Below are 18,705 nucleotides of genomic sequence, written 5' to 3'. Positions count from 1 at the left end.
TTATTTCAGCTTCATTGATCATTTTGATGAATTCAAGTGATAATCTATATGTAAATAATCACGAAGACTTAGAAAAGAATTGAGAAGGTTTGTTCAAACCTTTGGTCTGTACTGTATATTTAATTTGACATGTGTTTATAGTAAATATCACATTAAGAATGACTTTGTTTTACATAATGCAATACATGCAATAATTCGTTTTTTTTGTTGTCTAACTTTTTTAAATCAAACACAAAATGATTATGTTGGAACCAAGTTATACACTCTTTCGAATAATATGATATACATGGTAAAAAAAAATAGAGAATTACGAAATACATGCCTTTTGTTTAGTGGAAGATTTTTTGGGTGTAAATTCAGATTGATGAGTTTTTATTTCGTTTCTCTTCTGAAGATCACCTAAACGTAGACGCAACTTTTACCAAGTTAGACTATAGAATAAATAAATAAAAGACTATTACGAATTACATGCCTTGTGTTCATAGGAAGATGAATTGTTGTTGAGTTTCAATGAAAAAGTTTATTTTTAATTTCGATTTATGGATTTAACTACTTAACTTACTTAAGACTTAACTTTAGTAAACGTGTGACGTAACTTCCTCCCTGCGTCGTCACGCGGTACCATCTCCTTCCTGCCCCGCCCTTCTCTGTCTTTCCACCAATAGCAGTAGTTCTTACTGAACAGCTGAATTTACCGCTAAAACCAAACCCGCGTATTTTCTTGATTCATTTCTGGATTCATTTCTGGATTAAACCTCAAAACAAGTGAGTTATGCATGTGTGTTTGAAGATGCACGATGTCCGAGCCGTGCAGAGGATAAGAAAAAGCGACTGTTTGATCGATGTTTTCACGTCGCTTTTACATGAAATGGAAGCTAACACCTAGCATGATGCTCGCTGTCCCCCAGACTCACTAACCGTTAGATTATCTTTATAATATGAAATATAACCGAACAGTCGGTATAAGATTCTTATTTTATGGTAAACATTCTTCCAGACGCAGTGTGATGCGGGGATGATAGCTAGCTAGCTAGCTTCCATCTATATATATCTATATTATATTCAACACAAAGGTCGTCACAGTATGTCTGTCGCATGAACATAAGGATTAATAACATTAAAACGTAATGTCGAACACGATTGGTTATTATTTTATTTTTATTTGAATGGATATTCGTTTCTAATATTAGGAGTTGGCATGTCAGGTAGAACTGTCTGACGTGTCAGGTAAGTGTGAATAGTAAATAAATATAGTTATTCATGTTGGATTCCAGAAACCGCGTATAAATAAATGCTTAAATCGTATTTTGTCATGAAACAGATGTTGTGCTGTTCCCCACTCGACTGAAGGCCATATGTGGTGTCACAGGAAGTGACTTTCCAGGCCAGCTGCACATCTGGATGTGGATCTTGTCAGGTCACCGGAGAAGTTTGGACACGTGAGTTTTGACGGATTCTTTTAGTGATGTCTCTGCTGTCTTAAAGTGTCCGGGAATCCAGATTTTTCTTTCTGTTCTTCTGCTCTGTGCAGCTGTGGTGAGGGTCGTTTGTGATTTGTTTTTCTGTCACAGGTGCCGGAAGCCGGCATTTGAAGATGGGGATCACCGGGTTACTGCAGTTCATCAAGGATGCATCGGAGCCGGTCAACGTGAAGAAGTACAAAGGACAAACCGTAGCCGTCGACACCTACTGTTGGCTGCACAAGGGAGCGTTTTCCTGCGCGGAGAAACTGGCCAAAGGAGAACCAACCGACCAGTAAGTCGGTGACATGTTTGATGAGACTTGAGCTTCCTTTTGTCAATTGAACTCCCATATTTCCTTGTTGATTGGTATCATCAAACATTTTTTTGGTTTCGTGCCATTGAGCTCATGGCATTTGTTGCACAAGACTGACAGCTGTAGGAAGTAGGTGAACATTGTTTACTGTAATTCAGTACTTGTTAGGCCCCATCTCTGCCAGTAGGGGGTGGTGACGAGTCTTGGTAGATGAAGCCTATAATCGAGAAAATGTTTATGGAAAAGGATAAAGTAAAGTTTGTTGATGGCTTGAACCTGACTTTTGAATGTTCAGAGTACAGTTGTGTTTTCATTTTGAACGAGTTGATCAAATCAAACATTTATTTCAAAGATAAGGGGGCAGGGGTCATCAGGTCATCACAGTGGTTGGCAAAAATCAGATGTCGAATGGTAACAATCTCCAGGAAATATTCCATAAACAAGTATTGGTTAAAGACTTAAAAATTCTGCCAAGAAAATCAAGTTTTATACACCGCACATAATATGTGTATATATATATATACAGTATATATACACACACAGAGTAAAACTGTCTTTGTGCTGCGTCTGTCCATTCCCAGGTACGTGTGGTACTGCATGAAGTTCGTGGATATGCTTCTCAACTTTGGAGTGAAACCCATCCTGGTGTTTGATGGACGCAATCTGCCCTCAAAAAAAGAAGTGGAGAAATCTCGCAGAGAGTAAGTGGAAGATATTTTTCAGCGAGCGACATGACTGTTCTCTGTCGCGTTTTTGCCTGTATTTCCACTGCTGTTGTTTTCATATGAACATTTAAATTCCATATAAGGATAATTCCATATTTCCACTATAACATATTCGGTTGTGAATTGTTATTCTTCCTAGCTCTGTAGCAAGACGACATTAAGATAAACGCACCACATAATCTAATTATTTCATTCTTGGGCCTCTTGTAATTTTCTTGGTGTGTGTGATCCGACTTCTGCTGACAGATGGACACATGAACACACGACAGACATGCCACAGCTTCCTGTCTGAGGTAATGACAGCGCGAGCGTACTGGCATTCTTAAAAACTCGCGCATTTCTGAGTGGGCGACCGCATAATGTCAAAGACACGAGCGGAATTTTCGTTATCATGGATGAGCAACACTTGAGTTTATTGCTTACAGATTCTGAAATCTGAAATGAAGCTTGTGTAAGCTGTAGGTGAGCTCTACACCATTTTATTTACATACCGTGCAAACAATCGCTTGTTTATGTGGACGACATTCCGTCACAGAAACAGAGCAGCATTGTTCGTGTGAAGGTGAAGACAGGAATGTGACGAAACACCTCCACGCACTTCAGACTCTTGAAGGTCCACTTGTACACCAGGGGTGTCAATAATCGTGTGGTATTTTTCTTGTTATTAAGAATAAAAATGTTATGCGTTCCTCTGTCGTTAACCTGATGTTAAGCATGTAACAGCGTTGTTTACGATGCATTAAATGTTTGTAGAATTAAATCATTGGAAACAAACTATGTATGTAGAAATAGTTTGCACATAGTCACTTTTTTCTATTTGATATAATCCATTTACTTTAGCAATAGACTTTCAAACCAAATCTAAGAGGAATAATAATGATTAAACAAAGCTTAGAATATTTTTTTTAGCTAATAATGTCATATAATTGAATACATTTATTCATAAATAAATTTAAGAGAGTTAATACAAAGAGTATTATGATTAATTAAATGATTTGACAATAGATTTGGATATAAAGTTATTCAAGAAAACATTTTTTAAATACAAATAAACTCAGGGGGACTCTGAATTGTGTTTTCTTATCGTGTCGCCAGATTCAAAACCCTAAATCATGCGCACAAAGAGACACCATGTCAATCACTGGTTGTGCCATCATTGACCTTCCTGTCCTCTCCAGGCGCCGAGAGACGAACCTGCAGAAGGGCCGGCAGCTTCTACGCGAGGGGAAGCTGACGGAGGCCAGAGAGTGTTTCACCCGCTGTGTCAACATCACCCCTGACATGGCTCACAACCTGATCAAGGTCCAGACCCCGGACGTCACTCGTGGTTAAGAACAATAATGGAACTTCTTTTTCCTCTCAATATCGGTCAGACCGCGAGAGGGAGAGGAGTCGACTGCATCGTAGCTCCGTATGAAGCCGACGCTCAGCTGGCTCACCTGACCAAGACTGGTTTGGCTCAGGCCGTCATCACGGAAGACTCCGACCTGCTGGCCTTCGGCTGCAAGAAGGTACGAAGACGTTACACTCGTCCTGAATAGAGAAGGGAATATTGGTTGTTGATGAAGCTGAGCTCATCCCTGAGAACGGGTCAGTGTTTAATTCATGCATGAATCTAAAAATGAGGCTTAAATTTGCACAAAGTAAAATTTCAAAAGTCTTAAAAACGCATGATAAGTAAGATTTTATGCTGTTCATTATCTCAAAATATTTGGCAACTTTTATTTGTTTATCAAATGACTCTTGCAGCAGATGCATGTCGCCGGTAATTCTAGATAAAATTTGTCCACAATTGAACAGTTTGCAGGTTCAAAATCCAGATTATGTTGATGGTTGTAAATGATCGATGACCAAAGTCGCTTTTAAGCTCAAGCAGTTTGTCAGTTAAGGTCTTTGTTTGCAGCTCGTCTGACAGGTGGACGGGATCATCTACAACTCCTTATATGGTCGTCTTCGTCTATGTATGGGCGGATGTTAATGCTAATGACTCATTACCATGAGCTTCTCTCTCTTTTTTTTTAGATTCATCAAATACTTTTGTTAACGATCAGATCCGAGTGTTCCACGCCCTTCATGCATCTGGAGCAGGTTTCTGTCTTAGCGAAGGTTTTTTTGTGTGCAAATCTCTGCAGGGATTTACTCAACCTTGAAAGTGATACCAAGCAACATGTAAATCGAAATCACCAAGATGGGATTTTCAGTGGACTAAACTTTTTATCCTATGTTTATTTAAAAATTTGGGTCAAGTTCAAGTTAAAGTCGTGAATCTAACTCGCCTCGTGGTGGTGCCGCAGTTGCTGACCCCGGTGACCTTCTACACAGGTGATCCTGAAGATGGACAAGCAGGGTAACGGCCTGGAGATCGACCAGGACAACCTGGGTCGCTGCCGCTCGCTGGGCAACGTCTTCACGGAGGAGAAGTTCCGCCACATGTGCATCCTCTCCGGGTGCGACTACCTCCCCTCTCTGCATGGCATCGGCCTGGGAAAGGCCTGCAAGCTGCTGCGGCTCGCCACGGACCCCGACATCCTCAAGGTAATGGGGGGGGGGGGGGGGCTCTGCTGATCTGACCCCCACGGTTGTGTCGCATCCATCAACGTTATGATGGTGTCACCAGGTGATCAGAAAGATGGGTCAGTACCTAAAGATGAACCTGGTGGTGCCCGAAGACTACATCAGTGGGTTCGTCCGGGCCGACAACACCTTCCTGTACCAGCTGGTGTTCGATCCTGTAGCCAAGAAGGTCGTACCCCTCAACCCGTACCCGGATCACGTGGACCCCTCGACGCTGAGCTACGCTGGCCTGTATCCTACTCTTGCCGTTGACGCCATCTTTGTTTGGTCACATGATCTCGTCTTCCATCCTTAACACACACGCGTGTAGAAACTTGGGCGATGAGACGGGCCTGCAGATGGCGCTGGGGAACCTGCACATCAACACTTTGAAGGCCATAGACCACTTTAACCCTGATAAACCGGCCCCCAAGGTACTGAAGTCTTGATTCAGAAGAAACCGTTTTCTCATGAGATTTTTATTTTTTCTCAGGCTTCTAAACCTCGCAGCAGGAGCTGGAACGAAGCCCCCGTCTCGTCCCCTCACTCCAGCATCTGGAGCAGAAGCAGGGACCGGCCGACCTCTGATCCTCCGCCTCCACAACCTGTAGACAGGCCTCCGTCCACAAGGGGGAAGGAGAGAGTCGTGGGCCTGCAGGGACTGAAGATTCCCTCCAGAGAGCTGAAGAGGTCCAGAGAAGGTGATGCGTATGAAAGTCTATCGTCAGAAGATCGAATGATTCAATTTGACCTTTCAAATGTTAAAACTCGTATTATTTTTATTAAAATATTTTAGTTTTTAAGCCCCGCCCACTGAAAACACTTTGTTTTTCTGAATATTAAATCTTGTTTACCATAACCCTACCCACTCTGCTGTGATTGGTCAAACATTGAGGTTTGATCAATCCTGGAAAACTTCACCTCCTAGAGACTCATGGTATAAACAAAGCGGGACGTGATTACAGCTGCCATTATTCCACATATTGGACTCCGCTCTCGTAACCTCTCGTTCGACGAGATTTCAGACACACTTTATAAACTGATAAATCTGACTCCTTTTCAAGAACATTTGAGTTCAACCCGTCGTCACTCCAGACATGTCATGATGTATATTTAAAACTGATGTTTGCTGCTGCAGACTCCAGCGTGTCGGACCAGGACGTCCTGGACCTGTACTCGTCCAGTCAGAAGAGACCCAGAAACAACGACGCGTTGGCAGGAACCACGAAGCCAACAACGGCGACGGCACCGACGAGGCTTCGAAATCGATTCAGCACTTTGCTGCAGAGACGGAACCAGGAGGCGGCAGACTGCGAGCGAGCCACGTGCAGCAGGTTCTTCAGCAGCTCCGCTCCGGTCGTCCCTCAAGACTCGGACCAACCCTCTGTTGAGGAGAAGTCCGATCAGCAGGACGAGGACACAGAAGGTCCCGAGGTCCCCTCTGTGGACACGCCCAGCCCCTCCCCAGACACGCCCACATCCACATCCCCTGCCAGTCAGGGCCTTAAGTTGTTCCAGTGGTCTGGAAGTTCCCCCTCAGCGGAGACGCCTGGAAAGTCCTTGTCCGCCCTGAGCTCTCTGCGTCAGTTCCAGTACAAGAAAGAAAGTGATTCCTCTCTGAAGACTCCACACGAAGAGAAGGACTCTGAAGACGAGCTGAGCGACTCTCCTCCCTCCCAGGACAGCGCCTACTTCTCCCAGTCCCAGACCCGGGTCTCACCCGTGCAACAGACGTCCAGCTGTGACTTCCTGTCCCACCACGAGGTGAGACGTGAACATGTTTGTTGGACGAGTGAACAGAAGATGTGACTTTTCTTGTGCCAGCAGGACACAACGGACCCGGTTCCAGATGTCCCTCAGAAGAAACCTGACACACCCAGACCTAAGGTGGGTTCAACTCTCCACCATGAAGACCATGATGAAGGTCTTGCTTGGACTGAGTTTGTCTGTCACTGAAGGAACCTTAGACCTCTTGTGTGGTTTTCTTTATGGTCTTGATAAATGCAGAGCAAGGGATGATGAAGATCATCACAATTGAATGTTGTCGTTCCACTTGAGGTGGAACCATCAAGGTCCTGTAAGGAAATGACAACTTTACCCCTAACAGTCCAGAGGAGCTGCTGAAACAAGTCCCACTGGTGAATTTCTTCTTCATTTTTTCCAGGTTTCTGGTCTCTCCAGGTCCACTAGTCTTGGCAAGTCTTCAAAAACCAGAGCAGGTCTGGGTCCTGCCCGGGTCAGCGGTCTGAGGAGGACTTCGAAGAAGAGTTCCCCCAACACGGAGAACAGCCCGGGGGTCCAGGCCACCATCAGCAGCCTGTGGAAGAACTTCAGCTTCAACAAGTAAAAAGAGACACTCATCCGTGACGGGACTTTGAGGTGCTAACGAACTCTATCTACTCCAGGCACAGCCAGAAGATGGCGCCGTGTAAGAAAGGAGCGCCTTTATCTCCAGTGGAGGACAACCTGCGACCTACCTCGGCCTGAGCGGCCACTGACGGAAGATTTTAAACACTATGTTCCTGATGCTTTAATAAAGTGACGATGCTGACATCAGCACAGATGTTGGTGAGTCTCGCTGAGTGACCTTTGACCCTCTGACCAGTGCATCGTCGGCGTGAGCACATTCTTCTTTGACGTTACCCCCAACTGGACCTACTGAACTGTTCTGGTGTGAAGATTCCACGCTGACGCACCAGTTGAATGGAAGATCAAACGGCCTCCACTGGTGTCTTCTCTCCTGTCTCCCCTCTGACTCACTGATGCCCCCTGTGGTCCTGGAGACTTACTGCACAAGTTCACATCTGCTGCAGACCGAAAACACTACAAAGCAAAGCAGGTGTCAAACTTCTGCAGACATTTGAGTGATTTGGATCAGGACGTTAACATCTGGAGACGACATGAATTTAAGTTTACGAACGAGGAAACGTGGACGTCTATGTTGAAAAGGTTTCCTTTCACTGCTGCAGATGATTACATGTCACAATTATTACAATAAATATGTTTTAGAGATTCCGAGTTTGTGTTTGCTGTTTGTTTTTTTTTCTCCTTTTTTTCCAGACTAGTGGAGACATTTATGTAGGACTGATTTTATTTATTTATTTTTACAATTTTTTTCAAATGGCTGATTATATTATTTCAGTTTTTTTGTTTAAGTAGTCGGCAGTAATTTTTATTTTTATTTTAGTTTCACTGAGATTTTTGACGACATTTAAAGGGCAACTAATGTGAAAACTAGTGATGTGCTGATGAAGCTTCATGAAACAGTGTCATGTTGTTTAGAGTTCAGTAGGTGGCGCCAAAAATGGTGTGATGTTTCAGTAGGACCGCCATCTAGTGGACTCTGAAGAGATCACTGCGGACTTGAATGTTGAAGTCTATCAGTTTTTTTTAAGTTCTCCCCCATCTGATATCTCAGTAAATATTTAATCTCCAGAAAAACAGTGATTTCAGTGGGCGGATCTTAAGATAGTTTTCTAATAATATTTCACTGAAAAGATAGTTTTGTACAAACAAACACACACTGATTATACAAAAGAGTCACACATCTATTTAACACACACCTAAATCAACACATTAGTCGAACTTTAAGGTTGGCCTGGAATTCCTCCGTTTTGGTAGTAATAGGATAAGAATTTAATCTGAGCTGTTTTTGAAACAGTAAGTTAGAAAGAATTAAAATGCCTGGAGGTTTAATGTTATTCAGCTCCGTGTTCTGACCAGAATGAAGTCGGTCAACATTCCAGCAGGAACATGATGAGCCGCGACTGTATCAGGACTCTTTCAACATCTGAGTCCTCGATACGGAAACGAGTCACGCCTCGCCTGAATTATTCAAGTCAATATGAACCTACAGTCGTGACGCATCGACCCGGTGATCCAGCTGATCTGTCCACTGGATGTTTGTGACGTCTCTACATAAACAATCGTATCAGCTCGGAACATGAAGTAGAACGTGAGAGTGTTTGAAGGGGTTTCAGTTGAAAAAGATATATTTGTAGACTAAAGCAGAACAAAACTAGCAGAAGGTGGTTTTACTCTTTAAGGTTTGTCAAATGTTGTACATCTTGCTGTACAACACGCTCCTTTTTCAAGGTGTGTTTCTGGCTGAAGATACAACATGTTCTGATCTTTTCTGTCTCTAAAAACAACAATATATTCCACTGTAGTTCAAAGTAACAAAAAAAAAGCCTCACTTCGTGACACCCTTCGTCCTTATTTGTGGATTTGATTGTTCAACTGTTGTCAGTCCATTGAAGGTCAAAGGTTATGAAGCAAGCAAAGGAATCGTATCAATCCATACTTGTCTTTCACTGCCTCTGTCAGCACTCACACATTCATGGTTCAATTCTTTATCGACGACATCATCAGCTGCTGCTTTTGTCCTCCTCGAGACTTTCTTTTTCCTTTTGTTTGTCAGCGAGATTCATTTGTTATCAGTATCGTGTCGTTTATTTTCAGTTCAAACTTGCTGACCATTGTGAGATTGTTATGACTAATGGAGCCTCGACATATATAAACTTAACAAACAAAACTGATCAGTGTAGAATCATTGCCATGACTTGTGGGTCACGTCAACGAAACCTGGATTGTGAGAGTCAGGAAGCCTGGGTTATCTAACGTAACCAGGGTTCTACGAATGAATTCTACGAAAACTCCAGCAGGAAAACGAACCCGGTCAGATCCGAGCCGATAACAGACGACAGCGACGAGCTGCGGAAACATCCCGAGAGGTCGTGCCGCTATGACAGGAATGTTGCCGGAGCAGATGAAGTCGACTGATGTGTTGTAATTCCTGAAGTATGTGTTTGCATGCGCAACATTTTAACACAAATTCTTTGACACACACACACACACAAACCTCTCATCTCGAATTCCTGCTGGCCACGAAAAAAAAGAACACATATCTAACATTTTTCGACACCAAAACAAGTCGGAAACAAACAAGAGTCGTGACCAGAACGTAAAGTCGAAAAAATGTCCGACAAACACCTGAACATGATAGACGTTGTGGGGGAAAAAAATTCCAAATATTCTCTTTAATTACATTCTGTTACATACTGTTAATTACATACTGTTTATACTGGCATTACATAAATGAACTACAGGAAATACAAATTCATAAACACAAGATATAGTAGGTGTGGGAGCTTACAGGTATTCATGTATATTTGTATTCTTGTAGGGGTTTAATAGTGTTTATTTATTTAAATATATATATATATTTAAATGTTTTTATTGTCATTATTATGATTAATGTTATTATTTCTCTCTTTCTCACTGTTATTTTATTATCCAAAATTGTTTTAAAAAAAAAGGCATATCACTGGAAATGTAAACAAGATTGTATTATAATCAATAAACATACAGTATATTTAATATAAAAAAAGATGATCGAAAACAAATAAAACAATAATTTTGAACTCTGGACGTATTTAAACGACAGGTCAGTGAGTTGTTGCTCTTGAGAAAAAAGCATTTCTCTTGAACCCGACTTTCACAAATGTTGGATAATTGACGTTCAGAAATATTACATCTGATATCGGAACATTCCGGCTTCTCCTCCGCCCGGAGGACTGGAAGAACAGAAACTCTCCTGACATTCAGTTTGTTCATACACATGCAAACGAGATCACATACTAGCAACATGTGTGTTTACATAAAACACTTTCACTCCTGGTCATGGGTTTGTGGTTCGTGCTGACTTCAGTGTCATAGTCCTGAAGAACTGTGTCTTCAGAACCTCTTCTATTTCCACACATGTTGACACTTTTATTTACAAGGCAGAACCAGAAGACCTACATGTCTTAATCCAGAACTCTGGCTTCTGAAACGACTCATCCTGGAGTCAATGAAATGTGGGTGTGCGACGGGTTGTGTCTCTGTGACACGTCTGGAGGACACTTGGGTGGAAACTCTCTGAATTTAAAACCTTTTTTCTGAGTCAACGCCTCACCTGAGGTGACTAAAGACGCAGCAACGCGACACAAAGTAAAACAAATCAAAACAAAAGCCGCATTATTAACAAGAGATCATGTTGCATAACCATCATTGTGAACAGACATAACTCGGGTTCTACTTTTATTTTATCTGACAGAGGTATTGTCCAACAGAAACATATAATTATTAATTTGCGATGACAATGGTAAGATGCCGTTCTTTCCTTTGTTCATTTCTCAAAGAGAGATATTGCGTTAAATATACATTTTATCTTGGCTTATGATGCTAATGCTAATCTCAAGCTAAAATAATGGGTAGTTAAAGTGAAAAAAAAAGATGGATTACTCATTTATTTTGTGGTAATGACTTTACAATATAACAAAACAATTAAAAATAACGTTTCATTATTCGTAAAGCTTTATCTACCCACTTTTAATCAATAGATATTGAGAAGTTAGCTTCCACTGTTAGCATTCACCGCTAGCATCCAGGATGAGTTTCTCTTTAGGGGTGTCAGAAAATATCAAAAATAGATTCCGTTTTTGAGGGTTTTTTTCATAAGTTTTTATAAGTTCTTGGATTGCAAATCATTTTATGTATTACAATAGTTTTCATGGTATAATAATGTATGTGTGAAATGAAATAATTATATTTTCTACAATAACATTCGCGCCGTTTGATCTTTTTTTGTTGTTGTTGCGATTAAACGATTACTGAGGACGAGAGGATACAGTGGTTCCAGCAGCTTTTAAAGCCGACGTCTGGACATATTTCGGTTTCAAAACAGATGAAAGCAGTTACGACTTCAGTATCATTTGAGAAGAACAGAAAAAAGGGAGTCTTAAAGTAAATGGTATATATTTAAGACTTTGACGTAAAAAGATGTAAATTCCACATCAAGTTTTTTATAATTAAGTGTGTCACTCTTTATTTAATAAAAAAATATTTTTCTTGTTATTGATGATTTTTAAGTAGCGACTGACTCAAATCAGTTTGACATAAAATGAGTTCCTGGTTCAGTCTGTGATAAAGACGTATTTCACGAATAATGTATATATTTAAGTACTTAATTACTCAAGTACTACACTAAACATATGTGTGTTAGAAGCCAGTTATTATTTTGTATAAAGTACCAATTATCATCCGCATATAACTATAGCAGAATGAAAATTGAACACCAATGACGTATCATTAACTGAAGATAAGTAAGTAAGTAAGTAATTAATTTTTATTTATATAGCGCTTTTCCAGACCAGGCTCACAAAGCACTGAAACAATCAAAACAATACTCAATAAAATATATAATTTAAAGGTCAAGATAACACTGAGAAAAACACAGGAGTTCCAGAAAATCAAGGAAAAGCCTGCCCGACTAAAAATGTCTTAAGATGTTTCTTGAAGGATTCAGTAGAGAGAGGAAGATGGTTCCAAAGCTCAGTGTTTATTAACCATACATATGTGTTTCCCATTCCCACGTAATATCAATGTTTTATCACCTAAAAGTCGATTTCAATCACCAAGAGTTCCTTGTAATGTTTGCATTAAAAGTGATCACAGTTGACATTGACATTGAATCTCAGCGAGCTGTCAAACATTCTCCACCTGGTCGGTCCAGTTGCGGAGCAGAGGTGTGTTCAAGGCTTCACTCAAGTTTCGGCTGCCAAGAGTCGCTCCTGTCGCTCTCGGTGACACGGAATTGAGGCGTGTGCGTGAGGCTGCAGGGGGCGCTGGAGGAGGCGGTGCTGAGTCTGAAGAACCTGTTCTCCTGGATGCGGCAGCTTATAGGCTTTTGACGTCTTATCCATCCATGACAGCAGCGGCGGACAGCGAGGAGGAGACACCTGTCCTTGGACCTTCTGAGGTGGAGACGCAGCTGTGAGTCCATCTTTCTTCACTTCTTCTCTGGCACTTGCTTTTAGACTTGAGGGTCGTTGCTGTGACTTGAAGCAGTCATTTAAACTTTCTGCAGATTTCTATTGAACTTGTGATCTCAACTGAAGTTTTACGACTTTCAGAACTTGGTGTCGTAGGTCAGTCTTTTATCCTCCAGCTCCAGATTTATTTATTTGTGATTTGCTGTTTGAAGTTGAAAGGTCGTCGGTTCGAGACGCCCGCTCCTGCTGAGCAAACAAAACTGGGCGTGAGAGTTTCTGATGTTGCAACATAGTGTCTTTTATTAATGTGTCGCACTTTCAGCTGAAGATGTCCGGGTGTGGCCGAGGGACTCTGTGTGTGTAGGTGTGTGTGTGTGTGTGTGTGTGTGTGTGTGTGTTTGTGGTAATTGATGTGTCACTCAGAATGAATCCCATCCAACTGGTTTAAACTCACATATGTTCTTGGAACTGCCCAACGAAAAGCTTAGGATTCCTGAGGTGTGTGTTTGTGTATCGATTGTGGGGAACACGCATAAATATGTATAATAATTAAATTAACCAAACATATTAGTGACTATTTCCCTCTCATTCCGGACTCTAGAAATAGTAGAATTATTTGGCTTTTCATTTAACCTTATATTTTATGGTTTATTAAATAACAAAATGGAACTTTTACAGCTACATTTGCTTCGTTCACAAAGTAAGCATTTTATTATTTATCATTATATTTCAATATCTCAATTTATTGACCAAATTGTATTAAAATGATTCCATTTTTATTAAAAGTCCCAACAACTACACATGCATTTTCTTTTGTAATATCAACTTAATTAACTCTTTATCTTTGTTTAACACCTACATATATCTTTTGTTTTTAAGGAGCGCTTAATTAACTGAAATAAAGAATTAAATGGGTTCAAAAACACCTTAACTTAAATTTAAATTTGAGTAAATAAAAAAAAGCTTTTTTGAAATGGGCGTGGAATACTTTGTGAGGAACAATATGCAAATAAAATCCAATTTCTGTTTCTTCATCAAGGATTAAGGGAAAAGATTTATTTACATTTGTTTATTTATTTATATTTTACCATTCAAACACAACAACAACAGTGAAATGTTTTCTAGCCCCAAATTGACTGGACCAACCAAATGTTTTAAGTTAATATAAATTTATGAAGAATTGTCTGAATGGTATTGAATTACGAATCATCAGTTGTGACTATTCAGTAACTATTTGTAACTATTCAGTGATGTCATCAGCGTACGTTGGGATGACCGAAGGTTCTGCTCTCTTGTGTCCGCAGATCGTGTGATGTGCTCTGTTTTCTAGCTCTCTTGTGGCCCGTGGATGTGAACACGACAAAGACAAAATGGTACGACCGACTCACCGGCGTCACCGCGGGTGTTGAGTGTGTGGCGAGTGTTCAAACCTGTGTTTTCTCCGCAGAGCACGGACAGCAAAAGCATGTTGGACAACCTGATCCGGACTGACGGAAGACTCTCCGGGGATCTCTTGACCACCAATGGTGGCCTGAAAGCAGGTGAGACCACAAAAACCACCATCGTGTTGATCAAATGTCTTGGCTTGAGTCAGCTCTACGTTGATTGATTGGAAATGGTTCTTGAACAGGAAGTGAGAGTAGAGCTCCAGTATTTATATAAGAAATTCCAGTTACAGGCTCAATACAATAGAGGTTTTCAATCTCATCAGTTTCTAGTACTCTACAAGTGCACCAGCGATCGTGAGCTTACGCCGCCATCTTGTCGGACCACATTCTTCTTCTGAGAATGTCAGAGGAAGCCATGGCGAGCATGTGGAGTTAGAAGAAGGTCTCTTTAAAATTGGACTAGAGTTAAGATGGATCTTGTTTGCTTAGAAAACGATGGTTCCGGTGTCCATGTTCTGTGTTGGCCCAGTTTCACTTGCAGTCGTCAGACATAAATATATATTATGTTTGTCCTTTTCAGAGGAAGAAATCGTGGCAGCCACGGTTCATCTTGAACACCTCAACCAGAGTGAACTGCTGGACGTGCTGAAAACGTTGAAGAAGTTCGACAGCAACGTTGAGGTTCTGACAAAGAAGGACTTGGACGCCAGTGCCGGTCTGGGATCTGTGGGACTCGGGCTGGGTGATACTACAAAGGTACGTGACTGAAGCAACTGGGTCACTTAAGTCAAGGAGGGTGATGGTGGTTGACTGTTAACTTTGTCTTCTGTCCCTCCGTCAACTGCAGGCACTTGCAGTCAATCACAGCGTTAACACAAATCTGAAGACTTCGTCACCAGAGGTCTCTCTCCCGGGCTTGAATGGAAACCTCAAAACACCAGATTTAGGGTCACAAATCAACACTCCATCTATAAATGCTGGTAAAAATTTCAAATACCAAGCCCCCAAGTTCTCCATGCCAAACTTCAACCTACCCACGATTCAAACGCCAGGTTACTCAGGGGATCTAGACGTTCCCTCCATCGGGGGAAATGTAGATGTTCCTTCTATCAAGGGAAATGTAGGTGTTCCCTCCATCGGGGGAAATGTAGGTGTTCCCTCCATCGGGGGAAATGTAGGTGTTCCCTCTATCAAGGGAAATGTAGGTGTTCCCTCCATCGGGGGAAATGTAGGTGTTCCCTCCATCGGGGGAAATGTAGATGTTCCCTCCATCAGTGGGAATGCTCCAAGAGTCGATCTGTCGGCTCCAGGTCTGAACCTTGAGACTCCGGGGCTAAATGGTCCCTCCTTAAAGGTGGATACCCCGACTGCCGATATCAATGGAGGAGGAAAGTTGAAATGGTACCAGAAATTGAGAGTCCCGAAGGTCAAAGGTCCAGAGGCTGACATTAACACACCTGGTGTAAATCTTAATGGAGAGCTCGGCACACCAGGTATCGACATAAATTCACCCAAAATTAATGTTGACGGTCCAGATACAGACTTGGACCTCAACCTGGCACCTCCAAAGCCCAATTGGAACCTGAAAAAGCCAAACATCAACGGTGATCTAGACATAGAAAAGCCTGGCCTGAAGATCGGAACTTGGAAAAAACCCAAATTCAATCTTGGAGGGCCAAGGGCAAAATTACCAGATGCTGACCTTAGCCTTTCTGGTCCAGATGCCTCCATCAACCCTCCAGATTTTGATGTTAATGTACCCAAAGCAAATGTTGACTTGAAAGGCGCTGACTTGGACGTTGATCAACACAAGTGGTGGCATTTTAAAAAGCCGAAGCCTCTGAAGATCAACGGCTCAGCTCCCAATCTGAAAGCATCTGTATCAGAACCTGACCTCAGTCTTGCTGCAAACGCTCCAAAAGCTAGTGTAGATGTCTCAGACATTGATGCTGACATCCCATCAGGTAGATTCAAATGGTTCAAGAAACCCAAATTTGGCACCCTGAAGGGCCCGAAGGCCAACATTAATGCCCCTGACCTACATGTAAGTACTCCAGATCTTGATGTAGCAGAACCAGACCTTAATGCTCATGTCAAAGTTCCAAACGCAGACTTGAACATTGGTACACCGGAAAGTAAAGTTCGCTTCCCTAAACTGAAACTTCCCAAATATGGATTAACATCACCCAGAGTGAAAGGACCAACCATTGACACAGATGTTAAAGTCCCGGATGTTGATATGGATGCCAACTTGTCAGCTCCCAAATTAGATGCCAACATTGAGTGTCCAGATGTAGACAAGAAGATTACATTTCCAGATTTCAAGTTTCCTAAATTTGGGGCATCAGCAGATGTTCCGGACAGTAATTTGAAAGTTGATGCTCCAGACGTGAATCTTGAGGGTCCAGATCTGGAAGCAAACAGAAAGTTCAAACTCCCAGATTTTAAATTTCCCAAAATTGGGGGACCAAAAGTCAACGGAGATCTTGATCTTCCGGGACTGGACGCTTCGGCTCCAGAAGTAAAGGGTGGTTTTCCTAGTTTGGACTTCAATGGTCCAACACCCAAAGCAGATTTTAATGTCCCAGATCTGGACCTTAAACCAGCTGATATAGGTGGCAGCATTTCAGGTCCAGGTCTGAATCTTGATGGTCCAGATGTTAATATGGACGCTGGCAAGAAATTTAAGATGCCAGATTTTAAACTTCCAAAAATTGGAGGTACTAAGACTCAACTGAAGGCTCCCGATTTCCCGGATGCAAGTGTTGATCTCCCATCAGCTGACATTAGTCTGCCTAAGGCGGAACTTGAGGGACCAAGCTTTCGATCACCAAACCTTGATCTCAATACCAGATCACCTGATCTGTCACTGAACACACCAAGCATGTCGGCTCCAAACCTTAATATCGACCTTCCCAAAGCAGGTTTTTCTGGTCCAGATATGCAGCTAAAGTCACCCAATGTAAATTTGGATACCGATGTTAACCTGCATCCTCCAAATGTTGACCTTGAAAAGCCAAGTAAGCCACATTTAAAGTTTCCTAAACTGAACTTTTCTAAGAATAGAAACAGTGCAGAGGTCACTACTCCTGATCTTGAATCACCAGGGCTCTCTGCCGATCTGAACGCAGGGATAAAAAGTTCCCCGAAAAGTAATTTAAAGTGGCCCTTCAAATGGGGGTTAAAGTCCGGCTCTAGCACCGATGAGGAAGAAGAAGCCGGCGCTAGTGCAGGGATCAACTGGTCCGATCCTGCACTTGCTTTCCCTCAATTCAAGACTCACAAGCTGCCCGAGACCTCTATCGAACAGGCCGGAGGAATCGAGGAGGCGCTGCGTCTAAACAAAATCGACACAGACACAATGGACTTCGTCGTCAGCAAAGGCGTTCGTTTGCCGGTGCTGAACACAACCTCCAAACCAGCAGAGAAGGTTGACCTCATGGAGAGGTTGAGGCTCGCAAAGGAGAAGGTCTCGTCACACAGCTCTTCGCCTACTGAAGCCAAAACCGACATCGGTCTGAACTTCGCGGGCGCGAGTCTCAACCCTGGTCTGTCCGCAGATTTAGGGGATTCCTCTCTGATAAGAGGAGGAACCTTCAAGGTGGAGAAGCCGGACTCCACACTTGGTCTGGCCAGCCCTGAAACAACAGGCACCGACAACAGACTCTCACTGGGCCTCGACAAGATGCTGGGCCTCAACCTGTGAGACTCAGGAAGAGGGCTCCCAGGGGAGTGTAAATACATGGAAGCCTCCTGGACTGCAGGACGGTGGGACACCATCCGTTCTCCCAGAGGAACAAACCGCCACATTATTATTTTTGTAACAATTGCTGCTCTCATTTTCTTTGTGTACATTTCTGTTATTTATACAAGCCGCTCTTCAACAACATTAACTTGGGTGTCGTTTTCCTCAATTCATTCACAAAAGTTGTGTCATGTACTGAGATTCTGATTGAACGGATGTTTTCGTTCCGTTTGCTTAATAAACTTTTCAAAACACAAACACATTGTCCTGGTTACTGAAGCTTGTTAGCAGCGACATTGCAGAGACGATTGACTACCAAGAACCAACTTGGACCGAGGAAACCCCAGATCGCTAACTGGTGGGTTGGGACCCCAAAGTGGGCCACAGATCCTTGTTCAGAAAGTAGACAATAATGTCCCTTTAGAACAACAACACATTTCTCAATAAAAGGTGGAGACAAAAAGTCTTCATGCTTGTCAACAGAACCAATACTAGCTAGAAGTTCATTACAATCACCTACTGGAACTGAAGATTCCTAATCATTTCTCTGATACGCGTGTGAGCTTCCAAGATATTGCGATAGAATGGCAACAGCAATATATTTGTAGCCCGAGTAATTGAGACTGGTGTTGCAGAATATACAGACCACATGACTCTTGACGAAGTCATAACTGCTTTCATTTGTTTTGAAACCAATTAAAAAA

The 18,705-nt window shown here is 42.2% G+C and overlaps 2 protein-coding genes across 3 annotated transcripts; both read left to right on the top strand.

Moving 5' to 3' along the window:
• Positions 1-684: 684 nt before the first annotated feature.
• Positions 685-8,490, top strand: exo1 (exonuclease 1). Of its 2 annotated transcripts, XM_087802459.1 has the most exons (13): positions 685-765; positions 1,322-1,439; positions 1,572-1,755; positions 2,358-2,477; positions 3,680-3,803; positions 3,875-4,012; positions 4,824-5,036; positions 5,119-5,306; positions 5,386-5,488; positions 5,548-5,755; positions 6,193-6,818; positions 6,879-6,941; positions 7,219-7,401. In XM_087802459.1, the coding sequence occupies exons 3-13, from the start codon at positions 1,595-1,597 to the stop codon at positions 7,399-7,401; spliced, it is 2,127 nt and encodes a 708-aa protein (XP_087658585.1). In that variant the 5' UTR covers positions 685-765; positions 1,322-1,439; positions 1,572-1,594. The 2 variants fall into 2 exon arrangements, with proteins under 2 accessions (XP_087658585.1, XP_087658586.1); XM_087802460.1 differs by lacking the exons at positions 685-765; positions 1,322-1,439; positions 1,572-1,755 and adding exons at positions 2,748-2,794; positions 7,460-8,490 and having other exon boundaries at positions 2,415-2,477; positions 7,219-7,397.
• A 4,241-nt stretch (positions 8,491-12,731) lies between these two features.
• Positions 12,732-18,259, top strand: LOC148069135 (uncharacterized). Its single transcript, XM_087803008.1, has 5 exons — positions 12,732-12,869; positions 14,173-14,241; positions 14,316-14,409; positions 14,837-15,012; positions 15,104-18,259. Exons 2-5 carry the CDS (start codon positions 14,239-14,241, stop codon positions 17,960-17,962), a joined length of 3,132 nt encoding a protein of 1,043 aa, XP_087659134.1. The 5' UTR covers positions 12,732-12,869; positions 14,173-14,238; the 3' UTR covers positions 17,963-18,259.
• The last annotated feature ends 446 nt before the right edge of the window (positions 18,260-18,705 follow it).

This window comes from Callionymus lyra, chromosome 11 (assembly GCF_982586985.1).
Source record: "Callionymus lyra chromosome 11, fCalLyr1.hap1.1, whole genome shotgun sequence".
Classification (NCBI taxonomy): domain Eukaryota; kingdom Metazoa; phylum Chordata; class Actinopteri; order Syngnathiformes; family Callionymidae; genus Callionymus; species Callionymus lyra.
Note: the sequence above shows the minus strand (reverse complement) of the source record. Positions and strands in the feature narration are given on the sequence as shown.